At 32.8% G+C, this 16,920-nt stretch overlaps 1 protein-coding gene across 6 annotated transcripts in view; it reads right to left on the bottom strand.

The window, feature by feature from the left end:
- The window catches only part of LOC125062351 (vacuolar protein sorting-associated protein 13B), a 60,907-nt gene extending 46,169 nt beyond the window's left edge, over nucleotides 1-14,738 (bottom strand). For 5 of the 6 annotated variants that reach the window (XR_007119242.1, XM_047668201.1, XM_047668202.1 and 2 more), the window contains exons 1-22: nucleotides 14,525-14,738; nucleotides 14,057-14,186; nucleotides 13,583-13,760; nucleotides 13,254-13,314; nucleotides 12,788-12,972; nucleotides 11,762-11,900; nucleotides 11,262-11,455; nucleotides 10,500-10,675; nucleotides 9,004-9,183; nucleotides 8,176-8,319; nucleotides 7,693-7,889; nucleotides 6,954-7,084; nucleotides 5,919-6,132; nucleotides 4,749-4,978; nucleotides 3,989-4,120; nucleotides 3,349-3,468; nucleotides 2,755-2,812; nucleotides 2,380-2,528; nucleotides 2,113-2,189; nucleotides 1,248-1,373; nucleotides 565-764; nucleotides 131-228 (exon numbers count right to left, since the gene is read on the bottom strand). Coding sequence is in view for 5 of the 6 variants with exons in the window: in XM_047668201.1 (XP_047524157.1) it covers nucleotides 131-228; nucleotides 565-764; nucleotides 1,248-1,373; nucleotides 2,113-2,189; nucleotides 2,380-2,528; nucleotides 2,755-2,812; nucleotides 3,349-3,468; nucleotides 3,989-4,120; nucleotides 4,749-4,978; nucleotides 5,919-6,132; nucleotides 6,954-7,084; nucleotides 7,693-7,889; nucleotides 8,176-8,319; nucleotides 9,004-9,183; nucleotides 10,500-10,675; nucleotides 11,262-11,455; nucleotides 11,762-11,900; nucleotides 12,788-12,972; nucleotides 13,254-13,314; nucleotides 13,583-13,760; nucleotides 14,057-14,143 (3,076 nt within the window). In the remaining variant the exon portion in view is untranslated. The remainder of the gene's footprint in view (nucleotides 1-130; nucleotides 229-564; nucleotides 765-1,247; nucleotides 1,374-2,112; nucleotides 2,190-2,379; nucleotides 2,529-2,754; nucleotides 2,813-3,348; nucleotides 3,469-3,988; nucleotides 4,121-4,748; nucleotides 4,979-5,918; nucleotides 6,133-6,953; nucleotides 7,085-7,692; nucleotides 7,890-8,175; nucleotides 8,320-9,003; nucleotides 9,184-10,499; nucleotides 10,676-11,261; nucleotides 11,456-11,761; nucleotides 11,901-12,787; nucleotides 12,973-13,253; nucleotides 13,315-13,582; nucleotides 13,761-14,056; nucleotides 14,187-14,524) is intronic. The other variant, XM_047668200.1, reaches the window with a different exon arrangement.
- Between the last annotated feature and the right edge of the window lie 2,182 nt (nucleotides 14,739-16,920).

The following is a 16,920-nucleotide window of genomic DNA, read 5'->3' on the forward strand; positions in this document are numbered from 1 at the left end:
TGGGGGGGGGGGTCAATAATCTCCAAAAATTGCGTTACGTAATACTTGAACGCTCCCTAAAGACATGATGCATTATTAGATCTTTACATATCCAAACTTGTTTGTAATTTACAAACTAAAAGGTACTTACGCTTTTCATTTTCTGGTTTTAAAAATGTAGGTCCGTTTATTTCCACCCGTTCCCAAAACTGTTTCGTCGATGGAGAGATTATTGAAAGATGACCCAAACTGAAATAAAACATCGTCATCATTTTGCTCGATTTTTACGATCTCAAATTAACTACATCAGTCAGTACCTAGGAGGTTTCAGAAAAGGCATATAAAAGCAAAGCTAGCCCTCATAGAAACCTTAGAACAGGCAAGATATTTATAAATAGAGAAAATTCAAAAATCATTTTTATAAATTATTATTAATCTTTAAAAATATAGGCATCCTAACTTAGTACATAAGTTTTACACACTAAATAATACGAGGCAATGGTTAACTAATTTAAAATAGAATAAAAACAATCACTCACACATTCCGTCAATATGTTTGTACTTGACAAATATTAAGACACTTACCTAACAACAAGAACATTTTGGGAGGCCATTGCATGTCGCTCTATTGCATCTCTCACTGTAACGCAACCGGTTGCGTTCGCGCTGCTGGATGTTACGTATACGTTCACCAATCCTATTTCAACGGCAATTAACAAACGTTTTAACCGTTCGTAGATTTTCAATAACGTCTGTTGAGGCCAACGCGGTTCAGGTATCTTTTGCTATAAAATAAAGTTTAGGAAAATTAAACAGAATACCTAAATCCTCCAGAAATAGAATATATATATATATATATATTATATGTATTAAAACAACTGTTACCTCAGTGGATTACATATGATTTAAATGAAAGGAAGGATCATATCGATATACTTTTCTTTCTTTTTAAAGAACACGTGCTTGGATACTATATTCTCAAATATTGTTACAATCTTACATATATACAAAAACTTTTTGAATATCTCAAGGAAGTTTCATCAAGCTGTACATTTAAAAAGCTATATAAAAGGTACACGGTATACCATATACAGTATATGGGTGCAATTAACACTTGTTCACAACTTGGAGTACACTTTGAGGAAACCAAGAGTGTCCGAGCATAATATACCATATATTTGTGCAGAAACAAAAAATAACACTTGTAGCATAATATTTTGTTACTTGCGTTTCTAAACAATATATAAATTTAGATTTTGCGAATTTACCTTGTTTTGTGGTTTAATTTCCTTCTTCTCACTTTCACCCGAGTGTGTTGAGTGCTGACTGCGAGTTCTTGAATGGACTTGTTCGGTCCCAGACCCAGAACGACTTCCACCACGCCCGCTTGATGACTAAAATATTCACACTCTTAAATACCTCAATTACGTATTAATTTATTATTCTTATTTTTATGTACAGCTTAGGTTATTAATTTTAATTATAGTATACTACTTGATTTTTCTTTCTTTATCTTTATATATATAATTCTTCTGTGAGTGTGTATGTCACTGAACTTCTCTCAAACGACTGGACCGATTTTGATGAAATTTTTTGTGTGTGTTCAAGGGGATCTGGGAATGGTTTAGATTCACAAATCAGCCCGCCAGATGGCGCTGCAGTCGGTACATTCATACTTTGCTTTACTAATCATGCAGGACGTCTGTCGGGTCCACTAGTATCTTATAAGTTAATAAACAAAGACGTTATTCCGATCACCTTCTAGTATAATCATCTTCTAGCTACAGAGAGGAAAGGAGTAACCGCAAGCTTGCCGGACGCTCATATATTATAAACGCTCCTCCAAAACAGCTAGAACGATTTTGAGGAAATTGTTTGTGTGTTCAAGTGGATTCGGAATAGTTTAGATTTACAATTACATACAATTAGAGTGTGCCTGACAACGTGTGTCGGTTCCTCAATACACTATGGTTCCACCCATAATTAATTATTCCGTGCAGTGTTATATTTTAATTCGTTAAAAGCTATTTCGATATAGATGTATCAAAATAGCACACAACCACGAAGCTCCTGGTACATTTGACTAAAAAATATGGATTATTTTGTATAAAATATAAAGTATACAAAACATACCGGTGTTGTCTGCCTCCGCTTTGGTAAATATTGCGCAGAGGAGATTATTCTCGTAAGGGAAACTGTTGAACGTCGCTCTGAAAATATTGAATACTGAAATTTTATTCAAATTTATTTTAGGTAATAAATAAATATTATCTTAGTAAAAAACTAATTAAAACAAAATTTAACGAATCGATTGCAATTTAGTCAAAAATTGCATTAACGACCTTTTGGGAGGATTTGAAAAAGGCATATTTGCACGTAGTATAGGGTGTCTCAACTAACCAGTCACTTTCATCTTCGGCTTATACGCCAGCCAGGCACCAAATAATGGATCCACACATATAGCAGTAGGCTCCAACCATACACCGAAATATTCTACTGAATCTTGTGTCGGCTCTTGGCATAGTTGAAACCTCGTTCTTATATATTGACTAAAAATATTTTCGTAAAAATTATTCACATAAATTTTAATAGAACATTGATGACATCGGATTTGAAGACATTATAGGAAATAGACACCTCAAAAGATAGATCATGAACTCATTGCCCATATAATAATTTTGATAAGACCGCGAGAACATTTAGCAACTACTTTTGCATTATATAATGACAAGTATGATCGTTAAATGGCTTAATGTTTAACTAATAAAAACTTACGTGGTAGTATCTGTGTCGGGCCCAGAGAATAGCCATACTTGTTTCGGATCGCCACCACCTACAAATTACATTACATCTTGAATTATAGCCCTGTATTTTTACCAATATAATAATAATTTAGATTTATAAATAAGAGAGTTTTATGTCGATCAAATGCATTATTTTGTGTACAGTGAGAAAGTAAAACGAAACGATAGGGCGCTCCGTTCGATTGTGATTGGTCAATATTTCGTTCAATACGCGTTGACACGCGAAATGGATGCGTCGTGATATAACGACCTTTTGACTAATCACAATATAAATAAACGAATTATAAAAAAAATATTTAAAGGTAATTTTTAACCTTATAAAATATATTATTTTACATTCTGTAATGACGTCAATAATATAAGTTTTTTCAGCATTATGATGTGTTTGGATGTTGTTTATTGTAAAACACCATGCTTACAGTAATAAATGAGCTTGCATAATCAAGACCCGACGTTTCCGCTGGAAAATCTAATTGATATGTTGCGTAAAAAATAAAGAAATAGGCAATACTAAACGTGTACAAACGCGTACGTTACATAAGTAAACCTAAGTTATGCTACTTACGAGGTGCATGATGAGCAGTAGCTTTGACTGATCCTAATGTAAGGATATGAGTGTGAATCAACTTCGCCCTGTAGCCCCATACCATCAATTCTTCTAAAGAGACGTCAATAGCAACCGCTTCTAAAATTAACGATTCTATACTTAAAAGGATTATTAATACATTAGTGATTAGATTATCCTCCTTATTCATTAAAACTAAATTGCACTCTTAAATCACTCAATCAATCACAATACTCTTTCGTCTCTGTCTGTCAGATAGTGTTTACAATTTGATGAAAAGAGATGAGATTATGAATGATGGTGTAAAAAATCCACTGAAATTTTAAATTCAATGGATGTTTTACAATTTTTTTCTCTCTATTTTGGTATGTTTTGATTAATGATTATTATGATCTTTCTTGTAATATATAAATTTCGCAATTTTGCACTTCTTCAATCTGTTTTATTTATTATTTGTCTGTTTAATCTCCTTTTGTCTGAAATAAATCGCTTAGTACAAATAAGCCCGGCCGTTTAAAATATAGTGTATTATTTATATATATATATTTAAATCGTTTTTATATTGTGCAATAAAGTGACAACAACAACAAAATAAACGGGCCTGCCCCATGCGTTATCATAGTATGGTGATAAAACTTACCTTCATCATGCATAGCGTCCGTAGCTAAAGTTGTGTGGTTGAGAACCTCACAAGGTTGCTCACAAAACAAACTCACGGGAACTAAATAAGCGGCTTGCAAACGGGCTGATGATCCACAAATTTTTACCTCACCTAGAGAATTAAATTAAAAAACTTTATTTTAATTGTTTAAAGGCGAGTAACTGGGTAGGCAAGATACACGTTGAACTTTAAAGACAACTATTTGGAGACGACCCAGTGGGTAGGAGGAGAAAAGGGCGCCCTACCAAAAGGTGGATAGGTATGGAGGCGTTAGCAGAAAGCGAATGGAGAAAAAAAGCCATGGATGGATAGAGAAATTTGTAAAAAAACTGGCCTTTAAGAGGGGTTCCCAACAATGGTACTGAAGGAAGTTAGAATAACTAGTAACAAAAAAAATGTAAATAACAAACTTTAACTGTATATTGTTAACATTTGTAAACATTGAAAATAAACAGGCTTATTATTATTAACTTGGCAGGCGATTTTACGTGACTTGACGCGAACGTCTCCAGACAATTACGAAGATGCATTAGTAAAACAAATAGCAATAATTTTTTAGTAAATTTTTCATTCGCAAGAGCGCGTGTTTAATGCGCACATACATAGTCCATTGGTGAACAGACCTACAGGATGAGAGTCGCTATCAAGCCACTGCTCACAATAATGCTAACTGATAGTGCTAATTTTATGAATAAGTTAGAAATTATCCTACCAATACACAAAGAAGATTGCTACTCACGTATTTTAATAGTATAGTTGAAGTCGGAAATCCTTCGAGACGTAAAGAAGTCCTTGTGTAGCAGTTTGTGTGTGACGAAATTAAGATTTGCGTCAAGACAAGGATATGGTTGCGTTTCCGTGGTTGAACAGATCGCTGCCTGTAGGGACATATTGCCAGATACGTGGAGCCTGGCTCCTTGCCATAGGGGCTCACTCTTGTATGGCATCTGACAGGCTGCTGAGCAAACCCTGAAAAGGAATAAATTTTTAGGTTTCTATTTAGATTTAGTTTAAAATTGAGTTGCGTATGTTTTGCCTATATATTTGTTCCTGGCTTGTATGTATTTTTTCGTTTCGTAAAAATCTAGAATGGCTGGACCGATTTTGGTAATTATGATCGTGAAATATTTGTGGGAGTAAATGAAAATCCTAAAAACGACAATTGAATCTTCCAATAAAAACTTTTCCTAGGTCGGATTGATGTCTTTTTTGAAAAAAAAAAATTGTGACAGTCACAATAATACCTTCAGAAATTGGTGTTTCATAGCCGTAGTAAGAGGTCCGATCTCTTTGGTCGGTTATAAAAATTTTGTCTTAACTTTTGACGCAAATATATGTAGGTGATAGAAACTTCACAAGGTCTCCTAGTAATAAAAAAAAAAGGGTGCGTGTACTTATGTACGCGCGTAAGAAGTTATACTTCTTTGGCTTTCTTTATTTTTTTTAAATATAATTAATTAATAATTAATATTTAACGTAAACAATTTAATAATATTTAGTATATTATTCAATTATTAATTAATATTTATAACAATTATCATTATTATTTATTTAATAACGTAATAACTTGGTATGATTCATAACCTTTAAACTAAGTAACAATAGGTCTTTGTGAAAAATCATTGCTAAATAGTAAATATCTTTGAAAAAATAATTAAAACTCCTTTATTTGTTTAAAAGGTTATTATGGTCATTCAAAATTCTGGGCATAGCTGCTAACTTCACGCATATTCTATTTCTTTTTACTTGTAGATTGTCTTATTCCCATCTCGCTCGCGCACGCTATAATCACACTGACAACTTTGTGTCTCAGGTGCGCGCGCATCGTAAAATTTCACTCTCATCAATTTTTCATAACGCGCCTAAAGAAGTATAACTTCAAAAATAAAAACATAAAATTTAAACATACCTATGCGAATACAGTGGCGCTGCAACATTAAGTACTGCCTTAGGTACATCTAAAGCGAGTACAATTGGCACGTTGATTGATTTCTCCCTCAAAGAATGGTCCCAAGGTATCAGTTGTATGCGCAAACCATTAATTTCAAAACCGATACGACGCTGTGGCAAATTTTCTGACAATGCCTCGCATTCTTCCACGGTAAGTGTACGCATCGGGGGTTCTGTAGAATAACAATAGTTTAGCTAATATTTTCTTATTCATAGTCTCATTACTGAAGGTCTTGAAAAGCCCTAACCGATACGTCGACTTAGTCTCACAGCATTAGGAAGTTGAGACCCATGATTATTAGATATACCATTAAATAGTTAATAATAACCTATTTTAACAAAAAAAAACATGTGTGTACTTATGTATACGCGTTAGTTTTTTTAAAGAAGTCAACTTCTTTGGCGTAACAAGAGAAATATCTTTTCAAAAATTTTATGTTTCGCTTTATTCTACGTTTGTAGAAAAAACGACACTAACAATAGAAAAAATCAAAATTCAAGGTAATAGCGGGAATAATTATTATTTGATTTATTCAAAGTTACGACTGCAAAAAAAGAAAAAACATGTTTTATATAAAATGTGTTTAAAGTCTGTATCCATTCACTCACTATGGAGCCAATAATGTCAGATGTCAAATTGGCTCTACTATAGGTAAATAACTTTAATTTTAAGACTATAAGGAAAGGACCAAGGGTATAACGGAAAGGACACTAGGAAACTGGAACGCGGAAGGCGCACTAGGAAAAGGTGGAAAGAAGAATATAGAAGCATAAGCAGGACGCGAAGAAAAAAGCCATGGATAGAAAAAGCTGAAGGAGTTCCTTTACCTGTGAACGGGTTCCGAACAATGGCACTAAAGTAAATTACAATAACGAGTAATAAGAAAAAAATGTGTAATGTAAAACTACTTTATATTAATTCAATAAACATTATTATATTCAATAAACACTTTAAAATTATACATACAATTATTTTAACTGTACAGTCACTTACCTGGAATTTGAAGGGCTGAAACTTGTTCATATATATTTCTGATAACTTTAAGACGATGTAACAAATCCGTACACACTTTAATTGTGATAGGTTGAGTTGTCACTTTTATAACGCACTCTTCGACCCAATCACTGAAATGATATTATAACTTTACTCAATTATACGTAAAAAAAACAAAAGGTCTAGCCGCCCTATTATTTTTCATTCTTATAGATGTAAGTGATCGGCCTTGCGTGCTTAACACATGTCATCGACTGTTTGGGTTTAAGGCATGCCGGTTTCCTAAAGATGTTTCTCCTTTACTTAATTAAATGCGAGCATAAATAGATGTATATTGGTGCACAGACGGGATTCGACCCTACGATCTCTGGGATGACAGTCGCACGCTGAAGCCACTAGACTTACTTTGCTCATAACACATACGTCCATAGTATTTATTATATAATACTATTTTTTATAGAAAAAAAAGAATGTAAATATTTTACTAGATATTAATGCGCAGTAACTTTTATACGATTGTTTTTGTGTAACTAGGGCTCAATAAATTATCCACAGCAGTTAAAACTATTGAATTAAAAGTATAACAAATGTCTACACTATTATTTTATTATGGGTTTTATACAAATAAAACAATTCATTTTGTTGTGTGTTTCACGAACGGAAGCGAGAAAAGTAGCTAATCTTAATAGGCCCTAGTAATGACCCTTGCAATAAACCTAGCATTTATATATATAATTACCTATACTCAAAGTCCTTTGGTGGATTGTCATAAGGGTTTACTAGCTGGTCAGAAGGCGTTCTATCGTGGTTCATTTCTACGTAAATAACAGGCGACATTTCACTCCAAAATTTATCTTTTTCTTCATCGGTTTCCAAAGATGGGCCGGCGATTTGCCCTTGACTCTCAATCTGTATATGTGCGCCTTCTGCTGTCTGCTAAAATAATTAATATTAGAGGCGAAAGCTGTCTTATTTGAAGCCAACAAGCAAAAGAGCACATGCCAGGCACATTCCTATTTTGTTTTTAATATATTTTTTGAATAAGTAGGTGATCAGCCTTTAGGGCCTACTAAATATAAACAATTATTATTTTGCAGAGAAATAAAGAACCTTGCGTAAACTACTAAGAAGATATGAAATAGTATATTAATCTACTTTCAAAATAATCCTGAAAAGATAATTCCAAATCTCGTACAGATTTTAATAAGTTATTATGGCTTACGTCGTTTGTTGGTGATTCCAGAATTTGTTCATCCGCTGCTACGCCTACTTCAATCTTTTGAGCAGTAAAATCGTCCTCTTTCCATTTCCATTCATTATTATCATTCGTTGTTTTAAACAAATAAAAAGTTTGTTCATCTTTCATCTGGAAATATGACAATGATAATGTATACAAGTTAAAATTTTACTCTCACAAGAAATTTATCAAGAAACAAATATTATTACTATTACGAATTTCATCCGGAATTTTCTGAGTTTATTTTAATGAATTATTTGTGGAAATGAATGTTGATATTATATATCAAAGCAATATTATATATTACAGTGAGGGTTAAAATCACCATCAGCACCACTCACGCAAGCAATACATATAATAAATAGAATTTCTGTTAAGGTAGACCTATTTGTTTGTACACTGGCTAAGTTCACAAGAGTTGCTTCCTATATTATTATTTATAAGATTTAGCTATATAAATATATTTGTTTAAATGTTTTTATCTAGGTTAATTGGTGTGAGTATAAATATTGTGTCGTTCTATTGAATTAGTAATTACTGTAAAGATAGAATAATGATATGGAATAAATAAATAAATAAAATATAATATAAACGGAACCAGTAATTGAAAGAACACGCGACTACGGCACCAGGATACATATTACGCCCGTGGTTTAAAAATATGTCACAATGAGTACACTACCGCTGGGCGGCGGGCGAATGCGTGTATCGTAGATAGACACTACGCACTACACCACAGTGATATAAAATAACGTCAGTAAGTAAAAACATAGTTGACCGACATACAACCTATAAAATGAAATTATATTTTACCGTATTGATATTATCATAGCCACAGACGCATCGGCCACGCGATGATAGCGACAAATCCCTCGCACCAAATTTGATACGAAGCATGGTTGGCGAACATATAGAGCCTTTTAATACAGCATCCTTCGCTGATAATGATAGGATGTTGCGAGTCCGCTGACGACCCAATTCTGTCTCCAAGACCTAACAAAGAAAGCTGTTTAAACATATGTAGGAGATTTTCATGGTTGAATGTGTTATATCAGAAGCGAAAATTCCGGTTGAGTTCCAGTAAAACTGTACTATCGATAGAAAATATATACAGTACAATCTCACTAATCCGGCACTATTAAAAACCGGAGGATGCCGGATTATTGGAATGTTCGGATTACTGGATTATACTGAAAAAATCATAGGTAATAAATAAAATAAAACATTTCATAGAGTCATTTTTAACTATAAACTATTCTCACTTGAAAAAAACAAATACGTTAGCACGTGCACGTGATAAGTTTTGAGGTTAGACTGCTAGTCGACGACGCAGCGACCAAGCGCACAGGTATAGAGGGGTGAGGGAGGCGTGGGCGTAGGGTGCCGGATTATTGGACGTGCCGATCTATCGAAGTGCCGGATTAGTGAGATTGTACTGTACTTTGCGTTTAACAATAAAAAGTATTGGACATTTGTTTCACAACTTGAGTTTACATCTTTCGCAAAAAGTAACTGTTAGACAATAAATGGCAAATGGCAAAATTAATAAATATATAAATATATATAATTAATAGCTTCAAAAACGAACCCTGTCTCTATTATCTATTAATGTAAAGGAATATTTTATCTTTATATATATAATTCTTCTGTGAGTGTGTATGTCACTGAACTTCTCTCAAACGACTGGACCGATTTTGATGAAATTTTTTGTGTGTGTTCAAGGGGATCTGGGAATGGTTTAGATTCACAAATCAGCCCGGCAGGTGGCGCTGCATTCGGTACTTTCATACTTTAATATCCTAATAGCTTGAAATATCATGCAGGACAACGTCTGTGGGGTCCACTAGTAGTCAAGTATTTTTTCTTTTCACCTTTTACTGCTATTCATTTTGTATACTATTGTCAAGACATTTATATACTACTAGCAAACTCGGCGAACTCCGTTTCGCCACCAGATGGCTTCGTTTTATGTAACATTTCGTTTGGTGATCCCGCTTTTCTGTTGATATTTTTCCTGAATTCTTTGCTATAAACCTCACGGAGCCCGAGACCTTTCCAACGAATGCAAAACCGTGGAAATCGGTTCGTGCGTTCTGGAGTTATAGCGTCAGGAAGGAAAACCCGACTTATTTTTATATAGTAGATTTGGCTGAAGAGTGTGTTTGTTTAATTGAACTCAGGAAGGTTTAAATTAAATATTATCGAGTCTATTGGTCGAAGGCTTTATACGTTATAAGTCGGGATGTTTCCCGCTACGACTTAAATAACGCAGGTCACACCACAGAACCCAGTTATTATTTAATATATACCTTGAATCCTAACGCCACTTGTTCTAGATAAATCACAAACATGATAGGTATAGGTGCAGAGGGCGCTAGTGTTTCTTCCCGACTTTCGCGATCCGACCAGGCAGGGAGCCATGACCAGGCCCATTGTGACCAGCTTGCACTTCTTACTGGTTCGGCCGAGTTCGATGATGAAGAAACTGCAAAAAAATAAGAGAAACATTTATTTTATATTATTACTAGCTGACCCGGCAAACGTTGTTTTGCCATGTATATTATTTCTATAAAATATTTTTTTAGTTCAATAAAAATAACTATCTACTATAATAAAAAATAGGGATTGATCGTAGAGGGGTAAAAAATAGGGTTTGTATGCATTTTTGTATGATATATCATAAAAAATTAAAATAAAAAACATTGTCTAAGGAATAAAATTTTGGGATGTACACCTCTTATCGCTTAGTGGTTTAAAAGACAAATAGTAGCCGATTCTCAATCTTACTGAATATGCATTAAAAATTCATAAGAATCGGTCAAGCCGTTTCGCAGGAGTATGGGAACGAACAATGTGACACGAGAATTTTATTTATATAGAGATAATTCCAAATTGTGATACCCGCGGGCGAGAGAGAGCTGGAGCTAAAGATATAACAATTAACCAAATAAAAGAGAAAGCTTTTATTTTTTTAATAACTGTTTAATTAATTTCCTGTATCGTGTATTTTTTATGGAATTAAATAATATTTTAAAATTCAAGTTCACGGAGTAAAATGAAAGAACACTTACGTAATGGTGGTAGTTGTGACAATTGCTTAGGCACGGGCGAGGGTGTCTTGTTAGATAAAGCATTATCTCTACAGAGTCTTAATAACAACTCCAACTGTTCATTTGTTACTCCCCATGACATGAGACTAGATCGCAATTGAACACTAAAACTGCTTGCGCGTCGTGATTTTGCGGAGATCAAGCGCGTCAAAACCCTGTACGTAAATATTTGCTTAAAATGAACATCATCGTAATAAATGTTCTTCTCGAATATAATTCATAATAATAAACTCACTATATGGCATTATGTGTGTTAGCAACAATTTTTCTTTATCTTTTTCCTTCATAGGTTTATTTTATCTTTATAGGTACGATAACATTTTAGCTTGATGGTTTGTTTTAGAACGGTAAGCCACAACAATAAGTCACACTTATACAGAGTTCAGCCTTGTTCATTGCTTTGAATGTATAAAATATTTTTGTTTCACACACAAATAGCTATATGTTAATAAATAGCATACCTTAGGTCTAGTTGGCATCGATACAGTAAGGGTTCTTGGTAAAATCTGATTTTACCATCAGAATCGCATTTATCAAGACAGAGGGTTAGGTCATCTAATCGAACCAGGCGCCTAATAAGCGGATCCTCCGGGTCTATATCTACAATCACGAAAAATTATTTATCCCCTAATACACAAAAATAATCACATATAAAAATAGCAAGTGACGAGACAAGAGTGCAATAAAACTGATTAAGTTAATTATGATTAATGTCAACAGTGGCCAAGACTTTAGAAGAAATTATTGATCTGATTGAAATTATGTTAATTCAAAAAACTAAAAGAGCAGATCTACACTTCAAGGCATATTTTTTTTTGTGTAGGTATACTACTGTATATGTAACTTAGTTCCTCTGTCCGTAGACTCTAGTCGTGTGATTCTCATCAGCTGAGAATTGATACATGTATAAGTATACAATAATTGTCATATAATAATTATACAGGGCGTCAAGACTATGGGACATCAAGAGAAAGTACCTGAAATATCGTAGATAGGATATTTTGCTCTAAGAAGACTTTATTTTATTTTGAAAAGTAAGTATTACTTCATTCAATGATTTTCTAAAAAGTACTTGTCTCGTCTGGGATTCGAACCGAGTCAAATGTGAAAAAGAATTCTAAATTGATGTATTCCTACTTGGTTTGGTACAAATGGACCGATTAGATGGCCGACCAGATCCTCGGACCATTATATCTCTTCTTTTGGGGATACGTGAATGATTTGCTATTATACAAAAAGCGATACGACGCCCTGTATATATATTAAAGTTAAAATCTCACCAAAGATATAGATTGACTAAACAAACTTAACAATTTTATATTGTAAACATACCTGACAAAAATTTAACCCAGCTGAGTTTCTTAGCATATTCTTTTCAGATTAAGGTGTTTTACTGAATAAGCTTAGTTTTAAATAACATTTCCTAACAACCATATATCGTAAATAACACATAATATTGAACTATGTATATGATGCAAAACACTTACCAGCAAAGAGTGGCTCCCAATCTGCACCAACACTATCTACAGCTAGTCGTTTGACCGTTAAAGACATCACAATATCGTCATGAACATATTTTACAATGAGCGAGTTGATTCGCACTGATATATTGCTGACTATACGACGAACTAATGCTTGCATATACCCTGGAGGAGCTTCCACCACTTGACTTCTAAAAGCAATGTCATATATCTTTAAATATAAAAATGTTATGTTGGTTTGTGTACACTTCAAAAACTCAAAAAGTTCTGCACCGATCAAGGTGAAATTTTAGCATGATATATAATACGCATCATTGATTGTCTTCTCTATTCCAAAATTAAACTTAAATTAAATGTTTTCCTTGTTATATTTCTGAGAAATGAGATTAAACCGAAAATTGGTTTTCAATTAATATATTTAATAATTAGATATTATTATAAATTTCTTTTTAAATAAATTAATGGAAATTACCTCCGTCTCTCTGGTATAGCATTCTCATCTGGTGGAGGAGCATCAAGACTGAGAATACATTCTGAAATAATAAAAAAGTATTAAGTAAAATTCTATTGGCTTGTTTTATTTTTCATTACTTTAATTGTATTAAAGATGTGGATTATATAACTGTTTTACTGGCTTTTAATTTCTTTAATATTTAGATTTAAATTTAAGAATTAGTCTTCTGAGAATTCAGAAACAATGGAACAACTGATTCTCTCCAACGCCATTGAAGTTTCATGCAAGATGTAAGGATATTTAAATAAAATTTTATATATGCATAAAAACAATATTTAAGGACTTACCTATTGTATTAATAGTAACCACAATGGGTTCGGACATAATCTTGGTCCATGGCACTTGTATAAGCAACTCATGTATTCGTCCTGAGATGAGTGTAAAAGGTAATGCAACTTCTTGTTGCAATACCCCAGCTTTTAGCACTAAGTTATGTAATGTGACCCCACCACCCCATAGTGAAACCTAGATGGAGAGCACAATATTTACATTATTTAAAATGTCATATATATATATAAGGCATAGATCAGACAATGTTTTACAAAAATATTTTGGAAATATTTGGCATACACCTTGAAATCTATCGCCATCATGGCAGATTCTATTTCTTACTACAATGCATTAAGAGTAGGTCTAGTACAATAATACTAGCTAGACCATTCATAGTGCATGTGATATAACTATTATCTCTATTTTATTCAGGTACATTGAATATATCTTATTATATATATATTATATTATGCCAGTTTTTTATCTTTTACCTGGGCATCTCCAGCTTTGAAATTTTGCACATATTTATCCAGGTAGCTTAGCAAAATAGGAGTGACATATGTTTCTAAATTAAACATCTTGATAGCATGTTTATTATTTCATCACATATTATACTTTAGCCTGAAAATCATTTTATGTAAAAAATATATTTTTTTATAATCATATAGCAATATCAAATAAGATAAAAATATAGATAACCAGTAAATTTAATAATCTATGTAGAGAAAACATTTAATTTATTCATCACTAATTGTTAATTAATTTTGGTTTTAATGTCTTTAGGTTGAAATTTATTAAATCAATATTGTTTTATTATTTTTTCATGTTTAGTTTAATAATATTTCATGTTTGATAAAAAATCATGGTAACAGGAACTAGAATGCAAACGATAACTAATTTAGCTAATAAATTAAATTAGGTGTTATAAATAAAAAATACCAATTTTATGGCACACTCACCATCTAGGACCAATAGAAACAACAACAAAATACATTTTAAATTGTACAACACACAGTTTGGTTTTTCTAAAAGTTACATTTATACATAATTTTGGTAGCAAGTATACTGGTAAATTTTAAATCTAGATATTAAAATTAAAATTTGAATCTAGTTATTAAAACCAATGTTTGGTTTGGGTTTGTGATATTTGTTTTGATTTCTACGGGTTTCAACTTTCAACGTTCAAGCATATCAAAGGTACACGAAACTAACACATCACTTTTGACATTTGACATTGACACCTGGTGCAGGCTAATAACTAAAGGATTGCCTGCGCAAAATATACACTTTTGCCACTAAACAAACAATTCTTAGTCTGTGCCACAAAAGTTCAGCCTCCTGGGACTAATACCATTAAAATCAATAACTATAATGTTATCATTTTTTTATTTGTATTGGTTTTGTTCGAAATCAACTTCCTATGGTTTTCATCAGATTTCATTTGACTTTTATCTTCTAATGATTTAGGGGTTCATAAAGCCAAAATCATCAATCACTAAGATCTTATATAAATCATAGATGGCTAATAAAATCAGGGAATCATTTTTCATGAACATATTTGTGTGGAAAACATGTAATTAGTTTGCTTTAGAAGTAGGCCCTTAAAATATATTAATTAATTACTAATCACGTTATTATAAAACTACAAAACTATAACAATAATAGAAAAAATGTCTATGTATGACGGTACTGACGATCGATTGCAATAGGTACATATATAAAACGTAAATTTGCCCTGAGCATACTGTTCTCATGTATGGGCAGTAGCTCCCCACTACCGCCTCCATCCATTGCATTCGAGCAGTCAGCGATTCGTTGGTGACCGGTTACTTTCCGAGAGGCTTGATCCTTTGGCCCTGCATAGAAATGTCGAGTCTCTCTGCATCTTATACCACATTTACATAGTAGTTGTTCGGATTAACACCTGCAGATGATTTTCATCTTTAGACATCGACGACGAATTAAAATTCCACCCGAATTACATCGACGTCCGTCATGAGACAACTGAACATTATTAAGGAACTTCCTATTGCTCGCAACAATAACTTAAAATCAGCTGCCCATCTTAGTATTTCCTAACTTGACTAAGGGTCCTTCAAGAATAGAACGTACCGATTCCTAAAAGACAGAAAACGATGTCGCATGCGTTTTCAGGTAGTGTGTGTCCATGGGCGGTATCATGAGGAGAGCAACCAGCTTGTTGATTCTCGTCCTAAAAAAATAACTCTTTATTCAAACTCACTACATTTTTTCCTCCGTGTCCCGGAAAGTGTAAATTATTTTAGACAGTTTAACCAGCCACAGGTTTTGCTTGGCTGGCAATTACAAATAGTTAATTTATTTTAGCAAGATGAAATATAATTCTGTTCAACGTGTTTAATATTTATTTCGTAATCAAAAACAATTTATCCAAAAGGACTTGCTGTAGTTTAATATTCTATGGCTACCTATTTTTCCGACGGAAGTAGGGTGATGTTATAAGAGTATATAGTTTTTTACATAGTTTTCATCAATGAATGGTTATCCAGCATGTAGTTTTAAAAGAATTATAAAGTGAGAATTGAGAAAGATATTTATTGGTAATAATTTTAACAACATTAATTATAATTCACTATGTAGGTTTATATCAACAACAAAGTTACACATTCATACTATATAAGTTACAAGCATAGAATGTAATAATAGTTGGAATAATTATTATAGAACACGACGGATATAGCATAAGCCGCTGTTTCTGGAGTCACTTAAAAACATTAACATGTATTTGCTTTGGATGTTGACTGAACTATTATAACAATTAATCGAATTTAGATGAATCAAGGTGCAGGCCTTCGAGTATTAAGTAACGTGTACATTTATTAATAAGCTTAATATTTTAATAGAATGTGAAATGTGGGAATGTTACAGATTAATATGCGGTACATTTATTAGATTGACATTTATTAGTAATAATCAAAAAGGATTCATGATTAGAAATAGTTGACGAAACTTTGGGATTATCTCTAGAATGTTTTAAATTAAGATCGAAAACATGTATTTACGTTGACACTTAGTAAATCTTATAACTATCATCTGAGATTCTTGTGGAATCTTCAACCTTATATACTCTTGGTGATAAACATAACACGAGCTGCCGCAGTCTAGCGACAATGTACAATAACTGAGTCATAACATTCATTTGTTTCCTGCAATTAAGCCACGCATTTGAATTCGATTATTCTTTCAAGGGATACAACGAAACCATCTCTGACTACTAGTGTTAAATAGTGGCAAAACATTAATAAGGCTATTGAAACATAAATAAAAAGTGGAATAATTACATGAATAATGTAATTATTCCACTTTTTATTAATAC

This window comes from Pieris napi, chromosome Z (genome assembly GCF_905475465.1).
Source record: "Pieris napi chromosome Z, ilPieNapi1.2, whole genome shotgun sequence".
NCBI classification, from domain to species: Eukaryota; Metazoa; Arthropoda; class Insecta; order Lepidoptera; family Pieridae; genus Pieris; species Pieris napi.